Source organism: Ostrinia nubilalis, chromosome 1 (genome assembly GCF_963855985.1).
Source record: "Ostrinia nubilalis chromosome 1, ilOstNubi1.1, whole genome shotgun sequence".
NCBI lineage: Eukaryota > Metazoa > Arthropoda > Insecta > Lepidoptera > Crambidae > Ostrinia > Ostrinia nubilalis.
The window spans coordinates 12,947,831-12,967,318 of record NC_087088.1 but is presented as its reverse complement, the minus strand read 5'-3'; the positions used below and the strand labels follow the sequence as shown (position 1 = coordinate 12,967,318).

Sequence of the window (19,488 nt, the reverse complement as noted above, 5' to 3'; positions counted from 1 at the left end):
TGATCGGCTCCGTAACTCGAAGCCAAGATAGCCTAAAGTGCGGGTTAGAACCCCACAGCTTGAATATTGTAGTAAACCCACTCGTAACACAATTTAGCTTAGAATGTGTGTTGAGTTAGAGGGACTTTAGTAATTTGTGTAATACAAATTCTTCAAAAAAAGTACCGGACCAATTTGAAAAATTTTAGGCAATCTACCTACATTAATTAGCCAGGTCAGCTAGTTTAATAATATTTATAAGCTAGTAATTTTTAATGTGAGCAAGACATGTACTAGACTGATTGTACCCTAAAGTTGGGTAAGAACATGACATTTTATTACCCAATTCACATTTCATTATCTGCTTTCAGTTCCCCTTACAACTACAACCAAACAACTAAATTCAACATGTTTGGGAGCTGTGGATATACCAGATTCTGGTATTTCTGCGAAAACAACTTTTGAACCTCTTCCTTCTACTTCCAATGCACCAGAACATATGACCTATAAACCCATTACTCATGGTAAGTGTACAAACTAATTATTTACCTTCTAAAATATGCCTTCCCTCAAACTAAAGAATGCCACCCTGGATGCGTTCTGCAGTCTGCAGTCAGGTCAAAATGAACTTATATGTACAACATTCTAGGTTTCTGTACATTTTATATTAATGCGATTTGACCGTGCGGATACGAACAAAGAACGCAAAGCACACGTGACTGATTGCCTTATCACGACCACTTACAGATTGTCTTGACATACCCGCAGACCGCATCCAGAATGCAGAACATTAAAACCTCTAAATGCCTTTAATTTAATATTATGTCATTGTTATTGAAGGTGGGCCCACGCTTCATATTTTATGAGAAGAGCTATCATTATCCTGTCTTTGCATTTTTTTAAAACTTGATAATGATTGATTGATTTGGAAATAATATGTTTCATAAAACAACAAAATAAATTTTAAACTTATTTGCATATTTATAATATTTCAGATGATAAAAACATTTGCCATCAAGATGCACAGGCAGAAATATTAGTCCACAGTTATAAAAGACCTAAGAAAAACATTGAAATGAAAGGTAAGATAAAACATACCTAAATTAAAAAACTAAGTAAAATTGCTGATTAATTAACCAATATTCAATTCAATTTGCTTTAATGTTGTTTTTTTTACTAATGGAAATGTTTTTATTACAGACACTTCATCAACATTTACAATTAAAGAGAAGAGGCTTTGGCGACAGTTACAAAATGCAAAAAAAACAATAAGGAATATAGCGAAGTCAAGAGTGAATTTAGACAAGTTAGATTCGGAAGTGCTGACATCGTTAGTAAAGAATGTAGTGCAGAATAACAAAAAAAAGTCACAAGGAAAAAGGTGGACTTTAGCCAACAAAATATATGCTTTGGCTATATTTAAACGGTCCCCTAAAGCATACCGCTATATGCAAAAGCTGTTTACGCTACCAAGCACTAAAACGCTCCAAAGGATTTTAAAAAATATACCAATGGAGCCTGGTATAAATAAAAATATAATTGATATGTTAGAGGCAAAAGCATCAAGTATGCCAAAGGAAAATAAATATTGCTCGTTAATATTTGACGAGATGGCGTTAAAGAAACGGATAATTTATAACGAAATTGCTGATAAAGTGGATGGCTACGTGGATTATGGAGAGGGCGAGAACATGGGACGAGAAAAGAAAATTGCAGACCATGCGTTAGTGTTTATGATACAGGGTGCTAAACATAAATACAAACAATATATTGCGCACTATTTTGTGGAAGGCACAATATCAACAGCAAAACTGGCAAAAATTATATCGGACATCATCAAAAAATTAAAAGAAATCGGATTTATGGTTCTAACAACAGTTTGTGATCAGGGATCTACAAATATAGGAGCTCTTAACATGTTAAAAAGAAACTGTGGACAAGGCATAGATAGCAACTTTTTCTCTGTAAATAATGACAAAATTTTTATAATCTATGACATCCCTCACTTGTTCAAATCATTACGAAACAATTTCTTTAAAAGTGGAAATATGTCTTTCGATGGAAAAATTGCACAATGGAGGCATTTGGTAGTTGCAGAAGAACACAACAGAAATTTTTTAAATTTTAAAAAACTGAATAGTACCATTGTAAATCCAACATTCAAAACTAAGATGAGGGTGAAGTATGCTGCGCATGCTCTGAGTAATACCGTGGCAGCTATTTTAAAAATGATGGCATGGAAAGAAGTTTCTGATTGCAATGATACAGCATTTGTGATTGAACAGTTAGATAAACTATTTGATTGTACAAATGGTCCATCATCTTTAAATGACGTAAAGAAAGGGATCCGGGAAAATGTTTCCACATCAAGTAATCACATTGAGTCTTGGACCTTTTATACTGATAAGTTAAAAACCATAAAATTTATAACAGCAGAAAACACGATACTAAAAAATGTTAAATGCGTAAAGGGATATCAAATATCTATCAAATCCTTAAACGATATTTGGGAAAAGTTAAAGAATGAAGGGTTTAAATATATGAACCTTAGACAGTTTAACCAAGACTCTCTGGAAAACTTATTTGGAATCATTAGGCAACACAGTGTAACCAATAGAAATCCCACTATCACGCACTTTACTGCAGCGCTTAAAACAAGCATGGTTACTGGGCTGAAAGTGCCTCATAGCAGAAGTGCTAATTGTGAAGCAGACAACAATAAACATATGCTGGAATATAAAGACATTTTAAAAACTAATTTAAAAACAACAGAAATAAAAATTAATGTTCAAGATTCCACAGACACTGAATTTTATCCTGTGTTGTCTATCCCGGACCCTGAAAACTTAGAACAGCCCATTGAAAATTTGTGTAGCCTTGAAAACCAACCAGTAGTATATGTAAGCGGGTATTTAGCTGCCAAACTATTACAGAACAGTTCTTGTTTAATTTGTGAAGAGTGTTTGAGCGTGAAAACTCCTGTTGACAATGATTTGTATGCATATATATCTCTTCGCGAATGGTGGCATGATAAAAAAAGTCTCGTTTATCCAACAATTCAATTATGTACCACCGTAAATGAAGCTAAACAATTTTATCATGACCATATTGCCGACCAGATATATATGGAAAATGTTGGAAAATTCATTTTCTTAATGTTGAGTACAAATTGTAATTTTAGTTGGTTTAAATGTCAACAACATAATAAAGAAATTTATGATAAGATGTTTAAAATATTAAGTTACCTTTTTCTAAGAAAAAGTTGTAAAATCATTAATGACAGCTTCATAAAAAGTGAAAACAATTTTGCTGACAAAAGTAAAAAAGCACAGCAACAAAGCATTGAAAAGTAATCTTGAGGCTGAGGTTCGATCAGCTGATAAGAAAATTAAAGATGTTTATAAATAAAAATCCTATTTTTTCTTAGAAAAAGTTGTGAAAATAAAAGTTTACAAAATTATCATTTCTGTACTTTGTTATAATTTTCAATAATTCCTCATGCCTACAACTGCTATGTCATGTTCAATACTTATTGTAATATACCTATTTTATTTCGAAATAAATAATTTACGTTACAAAACTTCGTTTTACTTACACATAGTATAAAATAAAAATAGTAATCATTAAAATATTGAAGGTTCCTATACTAGATATCGATATGCAATTACAACCCTAGCAAAGTATCGATAATCGATAAGTTATTACGAACGTCACTAATACTGTCAGAAAATAAGGCATTATGTTGGTAGCTCCGCCTGTAGTTTGTGCGGTTGGTAAAGATTTGCGGGTCGTTCTCTAAAATGCATATGTGTGCGTGAGCTCAAAAAATATCTATGGAGTGCCGTCTCTTACTCTTTTATGCTCTTTGACCCAGACCCGTAAAAAACTATATAAAAAAAAGCACGTGACACGTCTAAAGTCTTGCTGAAGTTCGACGTCAGAAAAACACTCCTACTGCACCGTTCTACTACAGCAAGAACCTATTTTATACATATACGCTATACCTGTAATGACAATGTGACAACGAGTGGTTTATAGTAAGTACTCGTATATTATGTTGTTTGTAGGTACGCGAGGTGCTTGCTCTTTCAGCGACCGTCGCGTGGCTTCCGCGAGATGTGTCGCGCCCACTAGGCTGAGGCGGAGGCCGACTAGTGGTCTTTCCAACTCGCCCATCTAAAATTATGTGATATAGTGAACACAGCATTCTCGCATAATTGCCTCGCACGAACACTGATATGTCACGCTCCATTTCAGTGGAATTAATTGAAGCATCAACTGCCTTAAAGTAGTGCCAGAATCTATGGCCGCACGATATTAGCCGATCGTGTGGTTATGATAATTTTATTTCAGTTCTCATACCTAATTGTGCACGATATTAGTCGATCGTGCGGTTATCATAATTTTATTTCAGTTTTCTTGATTGATCACTTGTTGTGTTAAATGAAATTGGCATGTTTTAATATTGTTTATTATGCTTACTAATAATGATTATTTCATTTGCAATTTTATTCAGACTGGAACATTTATTACTGGTATTTAATTTGTTTTCATTAGCGTCATGTGTTTCAAGTTTTAACGTTTTTATTAGGTACTAGTAAATGTATTTCAAACTAGCTGACCCCGCGAACTCTGTTCCGCCTTAAATGCTATAAATAAGCCATCGCAATTTTTCCTTATTTGCTCACCGTTTAGACCTACCCTGGACTACGACAAACATTTTAAAACCAAAATCAGCTCAATCGGCCCAGCCGTTCTCGAGTTTTAATCAGACTAAGGAACAGCAATTCATTTTTATTTATATAGATAGATAATTGGAGAGAATTTATTCCACATCAACGCATGCCGCAATATCTATGAAAAATAGGTGTAGGTCTGCATCAGTGTCAAACATCGGTATGCGCTGCGGAAGAGCGCATAAATTAGTTCAAGTACATAGTTGTTTATATGTCTTTGGATCATTGCAATAATGGCCTACTTCGTTTACAATAGGGTTGTCAGCCAACAATGTATTAGAAAAATACCTGGAATACTTTATAAATGAAAATTACTAAAGAATTACTGAAACTGTCATAAGCACGTTTAGTTTCATGTATGACATACGTACCTACATTCTACCCACTATTTAATTAAAAAATAACGAGATTCAATCCTAAAATGGATATTATGCTTTCCGTAAGCTTCTAGTCAACGATTAATTAAGATTGTATGATGCAGAGGGTGTCAAAAGACGTAATCCAGGTCGCTCAGCTGCGGAGTTAGCAAATCTAACTATCCACAAAGAGCGTATATCCCTACCTAAGTATTGTTCCCCAGTCAGCAACCCTGGCGCTCCAGATGACAGTCTCGGCCGAGGTGGCTGGCGCGGCGCCAACGCGGCACGCGCTTCCCTGCCACGTCACTATAGGGCTGCCACTCACTGCACTAGTCAAGGGCCGTCACTCACCGCACTATTAAAAGGCTGTCACTCACTTCACTTCAAAAAGGCTAGCGAGCCACAACCATGCAGTGCCATATAGTACTGTCACTCACCTGGTAATTTCCATTCAGAAAGCTGACAAGGTGAAATGAGTTCCGACTTTCTATTAAGGCCAGAGTTCATTACAGACAGGAGCAGCGATAAAACTGTTCATTAATTTTCTGCAATTTACACTATTACTGTTTTAAATTCAGATAATTTTAAGCCGAATGAGAGCTTCAGAGAAAATAGCAGCAACATAACAGATCGCTATCGTAGCTTTGATTTCGACACTGAAGACAGGCAGCAGCGACAAGATGTTCATTTCAAATTCATAATCGAAAATGAATCGACTATTTACTGGGCATGTTAATTAGTAAGGAATATCTTGGCTCGCTCGCTGCTCCTGCCTGTTTAAGTCCAAATCAAACTTTAACAGAACTATTGCTGTTTGTATGCTTCCCAACTACGTCACAGCTGGATAGGGTTGTCATTCGCCTTGCCATTACCATTGAGTGCCAGATTAGATAGGCGACCGCAAGTACAAACAAGTTCCTGACATTGTAACGGGCTCAAGTTGTGGAAATCAGGAATTGTAGTGGGAGGGTGTGGGTGTTTGTGCACTTATTAGTGAAACAAACCATTACCGGTTTCAAAGATTACGGGATTCGTTAGTAAGGTCGCATTGTCTTAGTATTGAAAATCAATTTTATTAGTCTGTATAATTTGATTTAACAGTTACAGAACTTGCACAATGTAACTGATAATAACACTATTGTTTGTTTTAAAAACACTGCAATCACGTCAATCTGTTATTTTCGCTTTATTTTGTTCAACCTACATGTATAAACGACCGCACATTATGCTAAATACTTTAGCATTTAATAGAGTTGTAATAGTTGCGATTGTGCAACAGAACTGTGTTTTTCGTGCTGCCGACTGTATACAGTTCTTTCTGGCAGACAGTGTATCGTCAGTATAACATGAATAACTAGTATTTTACGGTGGGAATTTGGCATAAACGCAAGTGACGCGCCTCACGCCCCGTGGCAACAACAGCAGGATGTGGACTCAGCTGTTTCCAGCTCTATCTTTCTACTGTTTTTGCGAACTCAATTTGCAACACTAACTTTCGCCTGCGGGTTCGTCTGTGTCGATCCGTCAAAGAATTTTTTTATCGCGTTTCGACAAAAACCATCAAATTATAGCTGAGTATTAGAAAAATATATTTTTACTTAAACTTAAATAACCGTGGTAAAAGGCACATAGACAAATAGATATCTATTTTCATATTAGTAAGTTCAATTTCTTTTGTCTCTATAGTAGAAAGACAGGCAAGACGGTTATAAATTCAGGGTTATTAAACGTCCTTGCACTAAAATATTAATAGGAATTCAATAATAAAAGCTTCTAGCAGTTCTAGCAAACTGAAAATTCTATTTTGAACCCAATAGAGCTTTCAATGAGCTGTAAAGAATGCAAAAGCACAACATCATCATTACATTTAATTAAGACAAAACGCACTGCTATGCAAATGGCGTGTGTTTTATTATGCGTTCCACAAAGACTTTATTTCTTCCTTAATTTATCAAGTGGTGGCAAGCTCCTTTGTGAATTAAATGGTTTATGCGAGTGACAAATATGTCACACTAATTAGTTGCGGATTAAAACATGAAAGAAGAGGATGCAACGTGGGAATGACACCTGCAATTTGATTGAGGCATTGAGGGGCATGCGGTGGATCTAAGTCAAAGTCAAAGACAAAAAGTGCGTAGGTAAACAATGCCGACTACTACTGCATTTGTCAGGGTTTTGGTACAATGGGTTTCTAGCCGTCACTGAAAGACAATTTTGGATTCGTACTCGTATACATAATGAATTTATATTTCCTCTAGAAATTGCTAGAAAACAAAGGTACTCGTACTCAGGAGTGGTATATGAAGGTTGTTCATGTAAATAATTTCATTTCAACATTTAACATTGACGTGTTATTGATTTATTAGATGCGCTCTAATATAACTACGCGGATTTTTATTTTAATTGGCGATTGTTGCAGTTTATTTGCCACACATGAAAACTTCATCGATATAAAAAAACAATATAGTTTAATTAAAATAACACCTTTCGGTAAATTGCATGACAACATCGAGCACATTTTTAAAGCATTTCTCCTCAACTCAATAAATATTAGAATACTAAAACATGATGTATTAGTACAAGTGGTTATCCGCGACGTTCTCGTAGCAGCCATCATAACATTGGCGACGTTGCCAGCGATCAAAATGTAAACATGTCCCTGCCCCCGGCTGCCAAATAAATAATCGGAAATCTAGGCAAGTGCAAAACTACTTGATGTTATGTCATTTACAATTTGTAAAATTACGACATTACGCTTAGTAAAGTCATAATTAGATTACACAAAATTAAAAACTTTATGGATATTGCATTTAATTAGAAATATTTTTTAAAATTAAATATTTTCACAATCTTTGATATGGTTACAGTTCCAATACAGATTATAAGAAAATGTAGAGCTATAGGTTTGTAAAAGACTTCTGTCTGTGTTAGACTGCCTTAACCTGTATTTAAAACACTAGTGCACGTTTTCACCATCAATCCCAAATTTTTAAGCGACCCCTATGGTAACACATAACACTAATTTTGTTTACATAGTGGTCACTTAAATAAATAAATAAAATAAATAAATCTTTATTGGCAACAAAAACACTTACATGCACAAACATTGTTGCGTTAGCAACTGCATTAGTCAAGGACTGTGTCGCAGTTGCTAGCGCCCACCTCATACAGGCTGACATTGCAGACTTAAAAGTATTTTTGTTTTAATTTTAGTCTTAATTTTAACTTATAATTTATAAATTAAATAGTTAAGTTTACACATTATTTAGAAGTAGGTAACTAACTGTGAGTGATGTGTGTGTATAGTTCGTGCTGAGAGTGCAAGTTTCATTATGATTAGATTTATTTTTATTTTTTATTTTTATTTTAATACCAATTTTTCCAAATTATACAATTACCATTACTACTACTTTATCAAAGTTTCTACTGCGTCATAATCAAGACCAAGAAGCCATTCACTTAAAAGGATTTTACATTTGAAAGTGGGAAGGGAGTAGATGTGGAGTGCTGCGTTTACTTAAAAAATAGGGATTGATGGTGTAAACGGGCATAAGTCTCCTCTCCTAAAATCCAAATCTAAAAATAAAATAAAAAAGTACTTTATTATAAAAAAGTACTGATTGATTAATTTGTTATCCTCGCGCGTGGTGCTAGAAACTTCGATAGTGCAATCCTGGCAAACAGTGATAAATGTTGATAAAAATCAGTGACTTTGCTAAATAACAACAAAGATCCTCTGTAAGATATGTTGCTCAACATAATTCTTTTCATACATGACAAATTGGTTCTCGATCCGATCGACCCTAGCGACCGTTATCTGCGGAACAATATGGTGCATGTTATCAACCATTGTCGGTTTTGGCCTCCGTCCAAAATACACCGCAGCTATTTTGTATGCACGACGGGCAAATAGAAGTGGAATTGATTACGTCTTAATTGATTATTTAAAATAGAGTTAAAGCTATCCGCTAATCAATTGGCAAAATATTGCGATCGATCGGCGTATTTTATTTATTTATATTTTTTTGTTGGAAGCTGATGCTTGCTTACTGGCTAACTACATTTCGTTAGCACCTACGATCATGATTGCAATTTTAATTAAGTATTTACTCATTATTTAACCGTAACAAGATATAATTAATAGTTATAATATTTAAATGTAATGTGGCAAAAATCCGCAGCGTTTACATAAAACTTCTTGTTGATTGTAAATTACGAGTCCTCAAAGTTTTTGATAGTAAAATTAATGAATAAACGAAAGCTTCACGATATCTGATTTAAATGAAAATAGCGAAAATACCTAACAAGGCAGCCGTAAATGGCGGTGTTGTAATTTTAGGAAAGGTTTGTTGAATTTATGGGAAGCTTAGCAGACAAAATAATGGCTGGCAGAAAACATTAAGTGCGTGAAATGGTTTTAGGTACCTACCCCAGTTAGAGGTGTTTTATTGATCAATGTGTTATCATAATTTTATGCAAGTACGTAGTAGATAACGTTTGCAGGATTTAAAAGTTTCTGATAGAGTTAAGGAATGACTTTTAAATAAAATAGTTTGGCAAATTCAATACATAGGTTTTTCAATGTGACCTGTTCATGCTGAGTGGCTTTGCCAACAGACCCTGATTTGTGATATTTGCCCGTGTTTGCTATATTATTATGATGTCTGAAAATCTTTTTCTTATTCATTTTTCCTTTCCATTTGTATTGTAAACAAATCTTTACTTTGCAACCAATATTGCAACATTATCACGTTTTGACAACACAAACAATGCATAAGGGCGAGTGGAGTGACAGCGGCAACATGCGCGGGAGTCCCGCAGACCAATGTCAAGGCGACGCTTGATTTATGCGCCCGCAAAAATAGATCGCGCCTCGTGTAAACATTTTTAATCGCCGACGTAAAATAACGCCGACTTTATAATTGCTGCTCAGTTGTTTTATACGTTTTCTCATTACTTCAGATGTTTACAGTCGAAGTTGTTTAAGCGATACGAATCCTTTCGGAAGCCTATTATCAGTTGGTAGTACGAATCTGCTATCAGTGCCATTGTTGCTTGATATTTAAAACATCTAAAGATAACCAAGACCAGAATAACGTGTCTAAATTGTATGACCGACCAGGAATCGAATCTAAGACTCACTACAATCAAGAAGATTCAAAGTATCGTTTGCCTCTTATCACTTAAAAAAAAAAAAACACTACGTTAAGCTCTTTAATTCTATAACTATTATAAAATATGTTAATATTAAGCTACATTAGATAAAAAATATCAAAACGTCTTTCATCTCCGGTAATAATTTGTCTGATGTTAAAATTATACGTTAAAATCAAACTAGTGACGCACTTTGATCTTAAAGCTCCATTAATTTGTTTATTTATAAAGTTCCAGTCAGTCGTAATTTTAAATGTTTATAGTTTATATGCATAAAATACAGAGACCCTTTCATTAAAGTGGATGTAAATTCATTATAAACGAACGTCGGTGGCTATAAATTCTGCTTCATACCAAATTATAATAAAAGCTCGCGCCTGCCACGCATTGTCACTGCGTACACACGCCCGAAGTGTTTACCTTTGTGACGCTGCCGCCACAAGGGTGGCAAGTGCTGCCCCCTGGCACTATCAGTACCGGAACAATAAGTTCATTTCCCTATATAAATTAATGGTAACACTTCGTCGGCGGCACGAGGCGCTTTGGCCGAGGGCCCAATGCACCAAAACCGGGTAATATGTATCCAGAACACGCAAACTTGCCGCAGTAATGACACCTTCCCCTGATTTAGTGTTCCTTCAAAGCGGCGGTAACAAATTGTCTGTCGGCTCATCGGCCACTTTATAACGTAGAGTTTATTGGCTTGAAAGCTTCCTAAGTTTTATAAGGCAGACTAATATTTTCATGTCATTATATTTTACGACATATTTATGATAAATGCTTCAGTGGAGTGGTAAATTAATTTACACAAAGTGAACAGTATATTATTTCCATAGATCTTTTCGGCTCTATCGTATGTTTATGTTTTATAGTGTGGATAGTGTGCTCTCAATCTAGCTTGGGTTAGTCCACTGTCAAATTTATGCAAGCACTATATTGTGGTAATGTAGCGTCAAGTATAGCCTGTTTTTGTTTACTAGACATAGACATCGATCGCGTAGGGCACCTTCGTCCTTCGCTGACCGGTGAACAGTCCCATTAAGATAAGTGTGTCCTCTACGACACCTCTGAGTCGAAAGTTCATGCCGATACTTTTTGTTGCCGTCGGAATGCTCTGGCTAATTTGATATGGCTGTGTTTTTATTTGGAATGGTTTCTAGATAGATTTATGACTGCTGTTGGTGCCCGCAACATAAATAACGAAAATATGCGACTATTTTGGCAGTAAGTAGTACTGTAGTTTAATTAAACAAATGACGCTCATTAGTTCTATTGTGATAAAAATGTCAAAATTAATTTGCATGACTACAATATTGTTTACTTGTGTAGGTATAATATTTTTTCTATTATTATAAATATTTGTAATAGAAGCATAATAATTCAAGTTCGTTGTACTGTAGTAATTTGAGTGAATGAACTAAAATGGAATGGCACAAAATGTAAAGGAGGACTTTAAGTATTTGTTGTAATTTTCTTTTAAAAGGAATAAGTATTTTCGTAATTAAGGAGAATGCACGCTAGGTTTTGTAACTATACGGTGCTAGCACAAGCACATTATGCTTTTAGTGTATAGGGTTGGGGTGGCCCCCTCGCGCTACTCGTCTTGTTGCCATGGCCAAGCACTAAATTGGAACCCTACTTAATTTGTTTTGATACGTGCGTTTAATGTGTGTTTACTACTTTTTAAAACTCTTGCAATACCATCCTTTTCTGTGTGTATGACATGAAACACTGTTAACACTTCTTTCATAATTACAAAAAGTCGCAGCATCAGTAAACATTTTGTCACAAGATAAATAAAATAACGAGATAATACAAAAGATAACTAATTCCGTATTAAAAATTAAGAGAAGCATAAGACTGACTTAAATATTGTTTATCTATAGACCTATATATTGTTTATCTATCAGCCTAAATCTACGCTTCAGTTTGAATCGAGTTTCATGCATGTGCATCGTTTCCGAATACGAGAATGTCAGCTTATTACTACTATTGCAAAACGGAACGAAACGTGAGTCTTTCATGAATGGCATTATTTACTGCACGGGCCATCGCTCGTAGCGTCGCAGTTTTTCTTTCAATTTCAGGGTGTAACTGACGAGTGGCACGACACCGTCACTTTGTCTACTACAATGTGTAAAATAAATACGATGTTTCTAAATACACAAAAACGTTATTAATACCTACGGACACTTACTTCTTTTCATTCTAATCTTATTTATACTACCTTTATTCTGAAACTTTAACCAAGGATAATATTTTCTGACCCCGACTGGCTTTTCATTGCAAATTATTTCATGAACTTTAGTAACCGTAGTCACAGCTACCTATTGGTAGCATTGTAAAGGTTAGTCGATTTCAGCTATCATTTCTAATTTTTAGAAAATATTGAAGGCGAAAATATGAAATTTTAATAAACATTTTTAACAGTTCGGTACCGGTTACGTTGTTTCTTAGCTGGCACCAATTGCAAAGAATTAGGGCAAGCCTTGTGAAACTTGCGTAGTTTAGGAAGTCATTTAAAAGAAGACATTGATAAAGAAAGTTATTTGGCCACTGAAACAAAGTTTTTAGGGCCTCTAAAAGCTATTAATTCCAGGAAGTCACGCGAGTTTATTTTTCATTAGTGAAACTTATCCGTAGGTAGGTACACATCTGGCCAGCGTGTGGGGAGTTTAGCCCAAATCCTCAATTTGCCGCTGGTGAATTAGAGAGGGACGTGCTCCTGCATTGGATACTAAATGACTCAGGTCAATATGAAGGATAATGATGATATTGTGTATTATTGTACTCGTAAGTCCAGTTATGTTTTGTCCGCGAGGAATGGCGCCGTATTGCGAGGAACATCACTCATCGTGATGACCACGACCACTCTGACAAGAGTGTACCGACTGAGAAGAAGAAGAATGTTTTGAATGCAAATGATGATGATGAGCATCTGCCAAATTTTTTGACTTTTATTGTTCAGGCTTGCCAAGTTCCTGTCACAGTTCACGTATTGGATAATTCATTAATATGCTAGTTGATACTACATACAATTCGATGATTGGTAATTCATCTTCATACCGATTTTAATAAAGACATTCAACGACGGCGCTAAAATAAGATTGAAAACATTGGCATACTATAGATATTGATTTTCAATATCATTATGCGAACCACCTGGCAAGGTATATTAGTTATTTATTCAATTATTGATCTTCATTTTTGACGTTTTACATAGCATATTTAAAAAAAAAATTGGCATCTGAACATTTTCGTAGTTGAATACGGAACAAGGGAACTCTTGTAGTGCGTCCAGAGAACATAGCTCAATTAGCACTTTCCCGGATCAACTACAGACGCCACTGAGAGATCCCGTCAAAAGCAAAACGTTGAGGCCTGTTGCCAAATGTTCGTTTTATGACCGATCGTATACGCAAGTATTGACTACAGCCCGCGAAAACTTACGTAACGACAACAAAACAATTTTGTTGTCAAACATCGAATGCAGCATTCAATTTCAACCAACATTGATAATGGTAAGTCCGTAAGATAGGCACTGTTAAGATAAATAATGTGGCATGTTCCTTACTACACTTGTAATAGGTGCTACTTTGCAAAAGCGTATAGACTGATGTGCAACTGTACCAGGATTATCGGTATTAATTACATCAGGTTACGATCAACATCAGACAACCTTGAAACATGTAATCAGGAAATCGATTTTGTAAATTATGTTCGGGTCGGGTTCTAAAATGGTGTAGTTCGTGTCGCGAAGCTTTTGAATAGTTTTAAAATGATTAAAATGGTAGATAAGGTAGGTAGTTAATTTATGAAATTGGTCGCATTATGACAGCGAGAATTTGCAAAACCGTCTTATCTTCGAATTAGCGATTCACAAGCGAACATCCAAGGAATCAAAATTGACACGAAATCTAGCTACTGCTGTTATAAATAGTCCATTTTATAGCATCGCGCGTAATATTCAATGAGACTTTACGACAATAGCGACACAGTTTACCTACTTAGAATAAAGATGAATGTGTTCACGATTTCTGTCTCAACTAAACTGGGGCATACGTCCTATTAATGAGCCTAAATAAAAATATAAGTACTTAATCAATCAACCGTAAGGATCTAAGATAACGACTATGGTGAATAATTGCAGATTCGCGTGACCTCCGTCGCTATCGCGATGGGAAATTCAGACTATTTAGGTATAAACTAACTTAATATTGTTAACAAGAAGTGAATTTCATTTACCAGGTTGGTGACACTTCAGTCTTTGGCAAATAGCGGGTGCTCACAACTTGACAGAGTAACTTTTAGTAGTTAGCAGAGGCTTTTAAAAATACCATTGACTGTGGGGTGTGAATTGATTAGAAGTGAAATTCATAAGCCCTATAGATTAGCGATATTAGCGCTTAGCTTTGTTACTATTTTATTTTTTGTCTTTTGGACTCTCGGAACTTGTTCCGGTGTTGAAAAAAGCCTGTAGTGACACCAAACGCACGTTGTATGCTCTGGTGTGTGGTTTAACCCTTGTCACCAAACGCACTTTTTGGCATATACTAGACAAAATTATCTTCTTCGATAACCCAAATTTTCGATGGCAAATACACTTCAACAGTTCACTGCAGCATTTTAAGTTATTGTTTCTCTCCTTAGCTAGGGTAGGGGCTTGATTAAAAGCGTTTGTCACTCACCATGAGACGTGAGCCGCGAGTTGATGCGGGCGGTGATGGCGCGCGCCACCTCTGTGGAGTCCGGCGCCCGCTGCTGGTGGAGCCGCAGCCTTTCGAAGAGGCAGTCCGTGGCCGTCTCGTCCGCCATACGATATGTTGCTGAAAAAATAATTTTAATAGGGTACATGACGTAAAAAACTTAAACTACTTATAACAAACGTCAAATATCAGCCCAAACTTTATACAAAAACACCGGTTATGGTTATAGTTACGGTTAAAGTTTAGGTGGTGCAACTTGGCCTTAACATTTTTTTAAATGTCTAGTCTCAATTACATTAAATGGTGAAATATCGAGTCAATACTTTAAAGTGGGATTTCATTAGTAATTAGTTTTAATTACAGATTCTTGAAAATTAGAAAAACAATAGTATTTTAGCGTAGCATTTAATGCTGTATGTAATTTATTGCAGTAAGACTAATTTCTTTATGTACACAAGTCACTTTCTAGTGCGTGATTGATGTAACTAGCTAGCAAGGTAGGTATATTTAGCATGTCGTAACCCGAAATGAGATTAAATCGAATGCAATGCTTAACGGAACTCGGGAACTGCATCGGATATGTAGGCCAAAACATGGCAACGTGTGTGTTGACATTGCTGCCGGTGATTAGTGGTTTGCGATGTTAATGAAAATGAGTAGTACTAAATGTTGGGACATACGTGTGTGGGTGCGTTGTGTTCCCTGTTGAGAGCAGACCTACGTGGTAAATAAACAGTGTGTTAGTGTGCGAGCCGTGGATCGAGCTCAGCGCCACGCGGCGGCCGCGCGCCGACTAGCGGCCTGAAAGGAAAGCCGGCGGCGCGGCGGGGGGCGGGTCGCGCGCCGGAAAATCTGTTCCTCCCGCCCGCGCTCATTAACAAATACTACTCACTGAAGTTGACTCGATTAATTGCACTCGGACTGTTTGATCGGTGATTCTATGAGATTAATATGAGTATTTATGTATGATAATGTTTGTTGATTATTGAATTGTTTATGCGAAAGTGATTATTTTATTTAATGTTGATATTTAATTATCACAACACGCCATTTATTGATTAGTTACATACCTATGCAATTAATATCAAATAAATGTTGTTATCTTCTATTAATTTAATGAACATTACTTATTTATGAAGAATAATTTTATTAGACTAATAAATCGTAATATACGAGGTTTGCTTTCGTAATAAGATGATTTTTATTAATGAAAATATAACTCTTTCATGAAAATAACGAATATTGATCAGTTTCATAAACCTTTAAAGAAAAAAAAAACACATTTTCTATTTCAGTTCAGTCATGATTTTAGTTACTATCTGATATTGGGTACGCCTTGAAATAGCTTTCTGAAGAAACTTTCAAAAAGAAAATGTAAACAGTTGTTTAGGGATATTACGTGCTCGGAAACTTCGAGTAGAGCGAATTTCCAACTTTTTTCTAACAGTAAAATGTTTGCTGATGTCGATGCCAGACTTTTGATAACAAAATAATTTTTCAACCAGCATAGTTTGAAATAAAAATATGTAACGTTTTAAAAATAAGGGCATCACTCGCTGAATAACTTTCTTTAATGAACAAACTTGCTGATAGCTTAATAGAAACTTATCTGTCAGATAGACTCATTGATTTTACAGGTCTTGGGCAGAGTTAGCTATTGGCAGGCAAAGTATCTGGTAATCGCAACCTTTTATTACATAGCATTATCAGATAATTATGAGATAACTACCGGTCGATGATTGTCTCATTATTTTATAAGTTTGAAAAAATATAACCACTTACATTTCCGTTTTGGCTTTTTGATTTCTTGAGTTTGCGCCGATGAATCAGTAGCTGTGAATGTAAAGACTTGAGATATATTTTTAGTAAGGAGTTTTATTTAATCAAGGCCAATTTAGTAAATTACTTGAGTGTGATACTCACCTGACATTTCTTACTCATTACAAAAAAGTTTGTTTTGGTTTATAAGACGAGTTCGTTCTTTACAATAATACTGCATTTCATTATTGATTTGCAATACAAGTTTTAAAAATAACTTTGATATTTTTGAAGCAAATTGAGAATTTTTGACAGTTTGGTAATGGTAAGTGTCAAACGTTAATTTCAAGTTTTTTTTATTGTCTGTCTGGCCAGTTGAAACTTTGAGATTTTCTGGATTAAAAAGTTTTTATGCTTTACAATTTTCAATGATGCAGTTCTACGCAACAGTTACAAATTAATAGAAAAAGGTTACATTATTACTAAATTATTATATTATATGTAATATGCAAACTGAAATTATGAGAATAAATAGCTAGAATAATGTTCTGATAAAAATATAAAATAAATACAATCAGTGAATGAATAATGAATGCAAAGCATAGGTAAAGGTCGTAGTATTTGTTTCGGTCAGTGTACTTTCAAACAAGACCACATTTACAGTGATCTCGTCCCGTACTCAATTATTATTGTTGATCTAGTTTCTTTGAAATGTCAGCGAGAGATTTCGGAGGCCGGCAGCTAGTAGCAAATGTCATCAGAGCTGATCTTCAATGAGATGTGGGGTAGCCTTGAGCATACGATTGTATCTATGTACAGACAGCACATCAGGCTGCACATTTTTGTTGCAAATTAGAACCTAATTACAACTGAATAAAGAGCGACACTGTTAAACTTGATGTGCTTTGTTCGAACATAAATGTTTTGGGATATTCAAACCGGTTATCGTGGAAGTTCCTTTGACTAGTGGTTCTTGGAAAAATATGATCGCAGGGTAAATGAGACACCAAAGACGGACCTCGTACCTACCTACTACACCCCGGAAATTCCCCGTGAAAGAACATTGCATACCTAATACTTTATGTGGTTCGAATGAATACAAGCATCTTATGTGCGGTTTACAGAACGAAGCCCATAACTATTCAATTTCAAGCATGGATTGAGGCTTTTTGATTAATTCAGTATTCAGATCAATCACAGGACAGAATCTATAACTGAGATTGACTGGAGTTTTGAACGTTGTTTTGTACCTAATACGAGACTTTTATATCTATAAGGCTCTATTAAAGAAAAGGTTTAAAAAGGGTAAATTCAAGCTCAAATAAATAAGGTACCTTGGTGAGGATTAAAACTTCACGATTGATAGGTACGTACGACTTTCTATTGTTTACTTACTTATTAACACGTAGGTGTACAAATAAAATAGTAATTTCATTACCAACGTTCGTTGCGTAACCTATAAAGTATTAACTCGGTTTACTAAACAATATAATGTTTATAAGCTTTTCACTATTATAAATGCTCCAGTCTCCGTGAAACATTTTCATTATTGAAAACGATTCAAACGAGTGCCATTTCGTATTGAACTCGCGTATAAAAACAATGGCATATTCAAAGAATAGTGCTGTCTTTTGGCTGCTGTGTTTCGTAAATTTATCCAATTGCATTTCCTTAAATTTTAAAACACTCCAATATAACACTACGCAGGTACTAAATACCTATTTGTTTACCGATTGTAGTCAAAAGTGATGTTAACAAAAAATCTGTGTTACTTATTTTTCTTTGAACTTAATAGAGTGAAGTGGTCTTAAATTCTGTGTTCTATCGGTTTTTGGATTTTCAGGAAATCCTTCAGGATGTCAGTAATGACACAGGAGGGACATATGAAACAAAAGAGTCACATAATCACGTGTCTAACATAGAAGAAAAGAACATGTCAACACTTGAATCTACAAAGTTGCGAGTGAAAAGGCAGAGCAGTGGAGGTAGGTTATTTTATTTAAAGCTTTCAATCCAATACTTTAAGTACTAGAAGCTTTGCTTATTAGGTATTGCGATTACCAAAATAACAGGATATGTTTACGGCTATAACGTATTTTAGTAATTAAAATTAAATAACAAATATTTCTAAATGAATCACCGTAAGCTACTCGTACTTCTTTACTGCACTCACCATGAGATGAGCTCAGATAAAAAACATTCGAATTCCGAATACATTAGGTATTATATCGAGCTACCGGAGTGCGTTATTTGAGGTTTAAAGTGCTCTAGTAGTGTTTTTTCAGCTCTATAGCTCTACTTTCGTATAACTCGAAAACTCGTATTTTTCAGGTAAGTACACTGACGCAGCCAAGATGCCTCAAGTGAAGGTGCTCCGCCTCTTCCTGCAGATGTTCAAGAACATGTGGGCCTCGGTATACGTGGGGGGTGCCCACCCCTTCCATCACGAAGTACCCAAACCACTCGTCCAACTGTTCAAGGACAAAATTGTGGAGTTCTTCTTCCCCCCAATCGGAGAAGAAGCCAAAAAAGATTAATTCTACTTTTTTATCTTACATGTATATTTTTCAAAGGAAATGTGAGCTTGATACTGCTTTATATTGTGTACTAAGTAACAGTGTAAGTAAGTACAAAACATAAAAACTTGTAAAGCAATTCGGTGCAAATAAATAACTTACGAAGGCTCACCTGGACTTATTATTCGATTAACCAAGGATCAAGTAGATCTAGATGTGGTAATGTATTTCATTTGTAAACTTTTAGTTAAAGACTTTTTGTATGGAATTAATAATAAAT

At 35.3% G+C, this 19,488-nt stretch overlaps 2 protein-coding genes across 7 annotated transcripts in view; one reads left to right on the top strand and one right to left on the bottom strand.

Annotated features, from left to right (window-relative positions):
• The window catches only part of LOC135072942 (cytosolic carboxypeptidase 1-like), an 86,435-nt gene extending 69,419 nt beyond the window's left edge, over nt 1–17,016 (bottom strand). For 4 of the 5 annotated variants that reach the window (XM_063966974.1, XM_063966956.1, XM_063966969.1 and 1 more), the window contains exons 1-3: nt 16,858–17,016; nt 16,717–16,782; nt 14,917–15,054 (exon numbers count right to left, since the gene is read on the bottom strand). In XM_063966974.1, coding sequence (XP_063823044.1) covers nt 14,917–15,054; nt 16,717–16,782; nt 16,858–16,864 — 211 coding nt within the window. In that variant the 5' untranslated portion in view covers nt 16,865–17,016. Of the gene's footprint in view, nt 1–14,916; nt 15,055–15,614; nt 15,721–16,716; nt 16,783–16,857 lie in introns of those variants that run through there. The other variant, XM_063966966.1, reaches the window with a different exon arrangement.
• Nucleotides 17,017–17,912: 896 nt separating this feature from the next.
• On the top strand, nt 17,913–19,379 carry LOC135076007 (uncharacterized). 2 transcript variants are annotated; one of them, XM_063970461.1, is made up of 3 exons: nt 17,913–18,058; nt 18,536–18,677; nt 19,024–19,379. In XM_063970461.1, exons 2-3 carry the CDS (start codon nt 18,626–18,628, stop codon nt 19,227–19,229), a joined length of 258 nt encoding a protein of 85 aa, XP_063826531.1. In that variant the 5' UTR covers nt 17,913–18,058; nt 18,536–18,625; the 3' UTR covers nt 19,230–19,379. The 2 variants fall into 2 exon arrangements, with proteins under 2 accessions (XP_063826531.1, XP_063826525.1); XM_063970455.1 differs by lacking the exon at nt 17,913–18,058 and adding an exon at nt 18,220–18,399.
• Nucleotides 19,380–19,488: the final 109 nt, after the last annotated feature.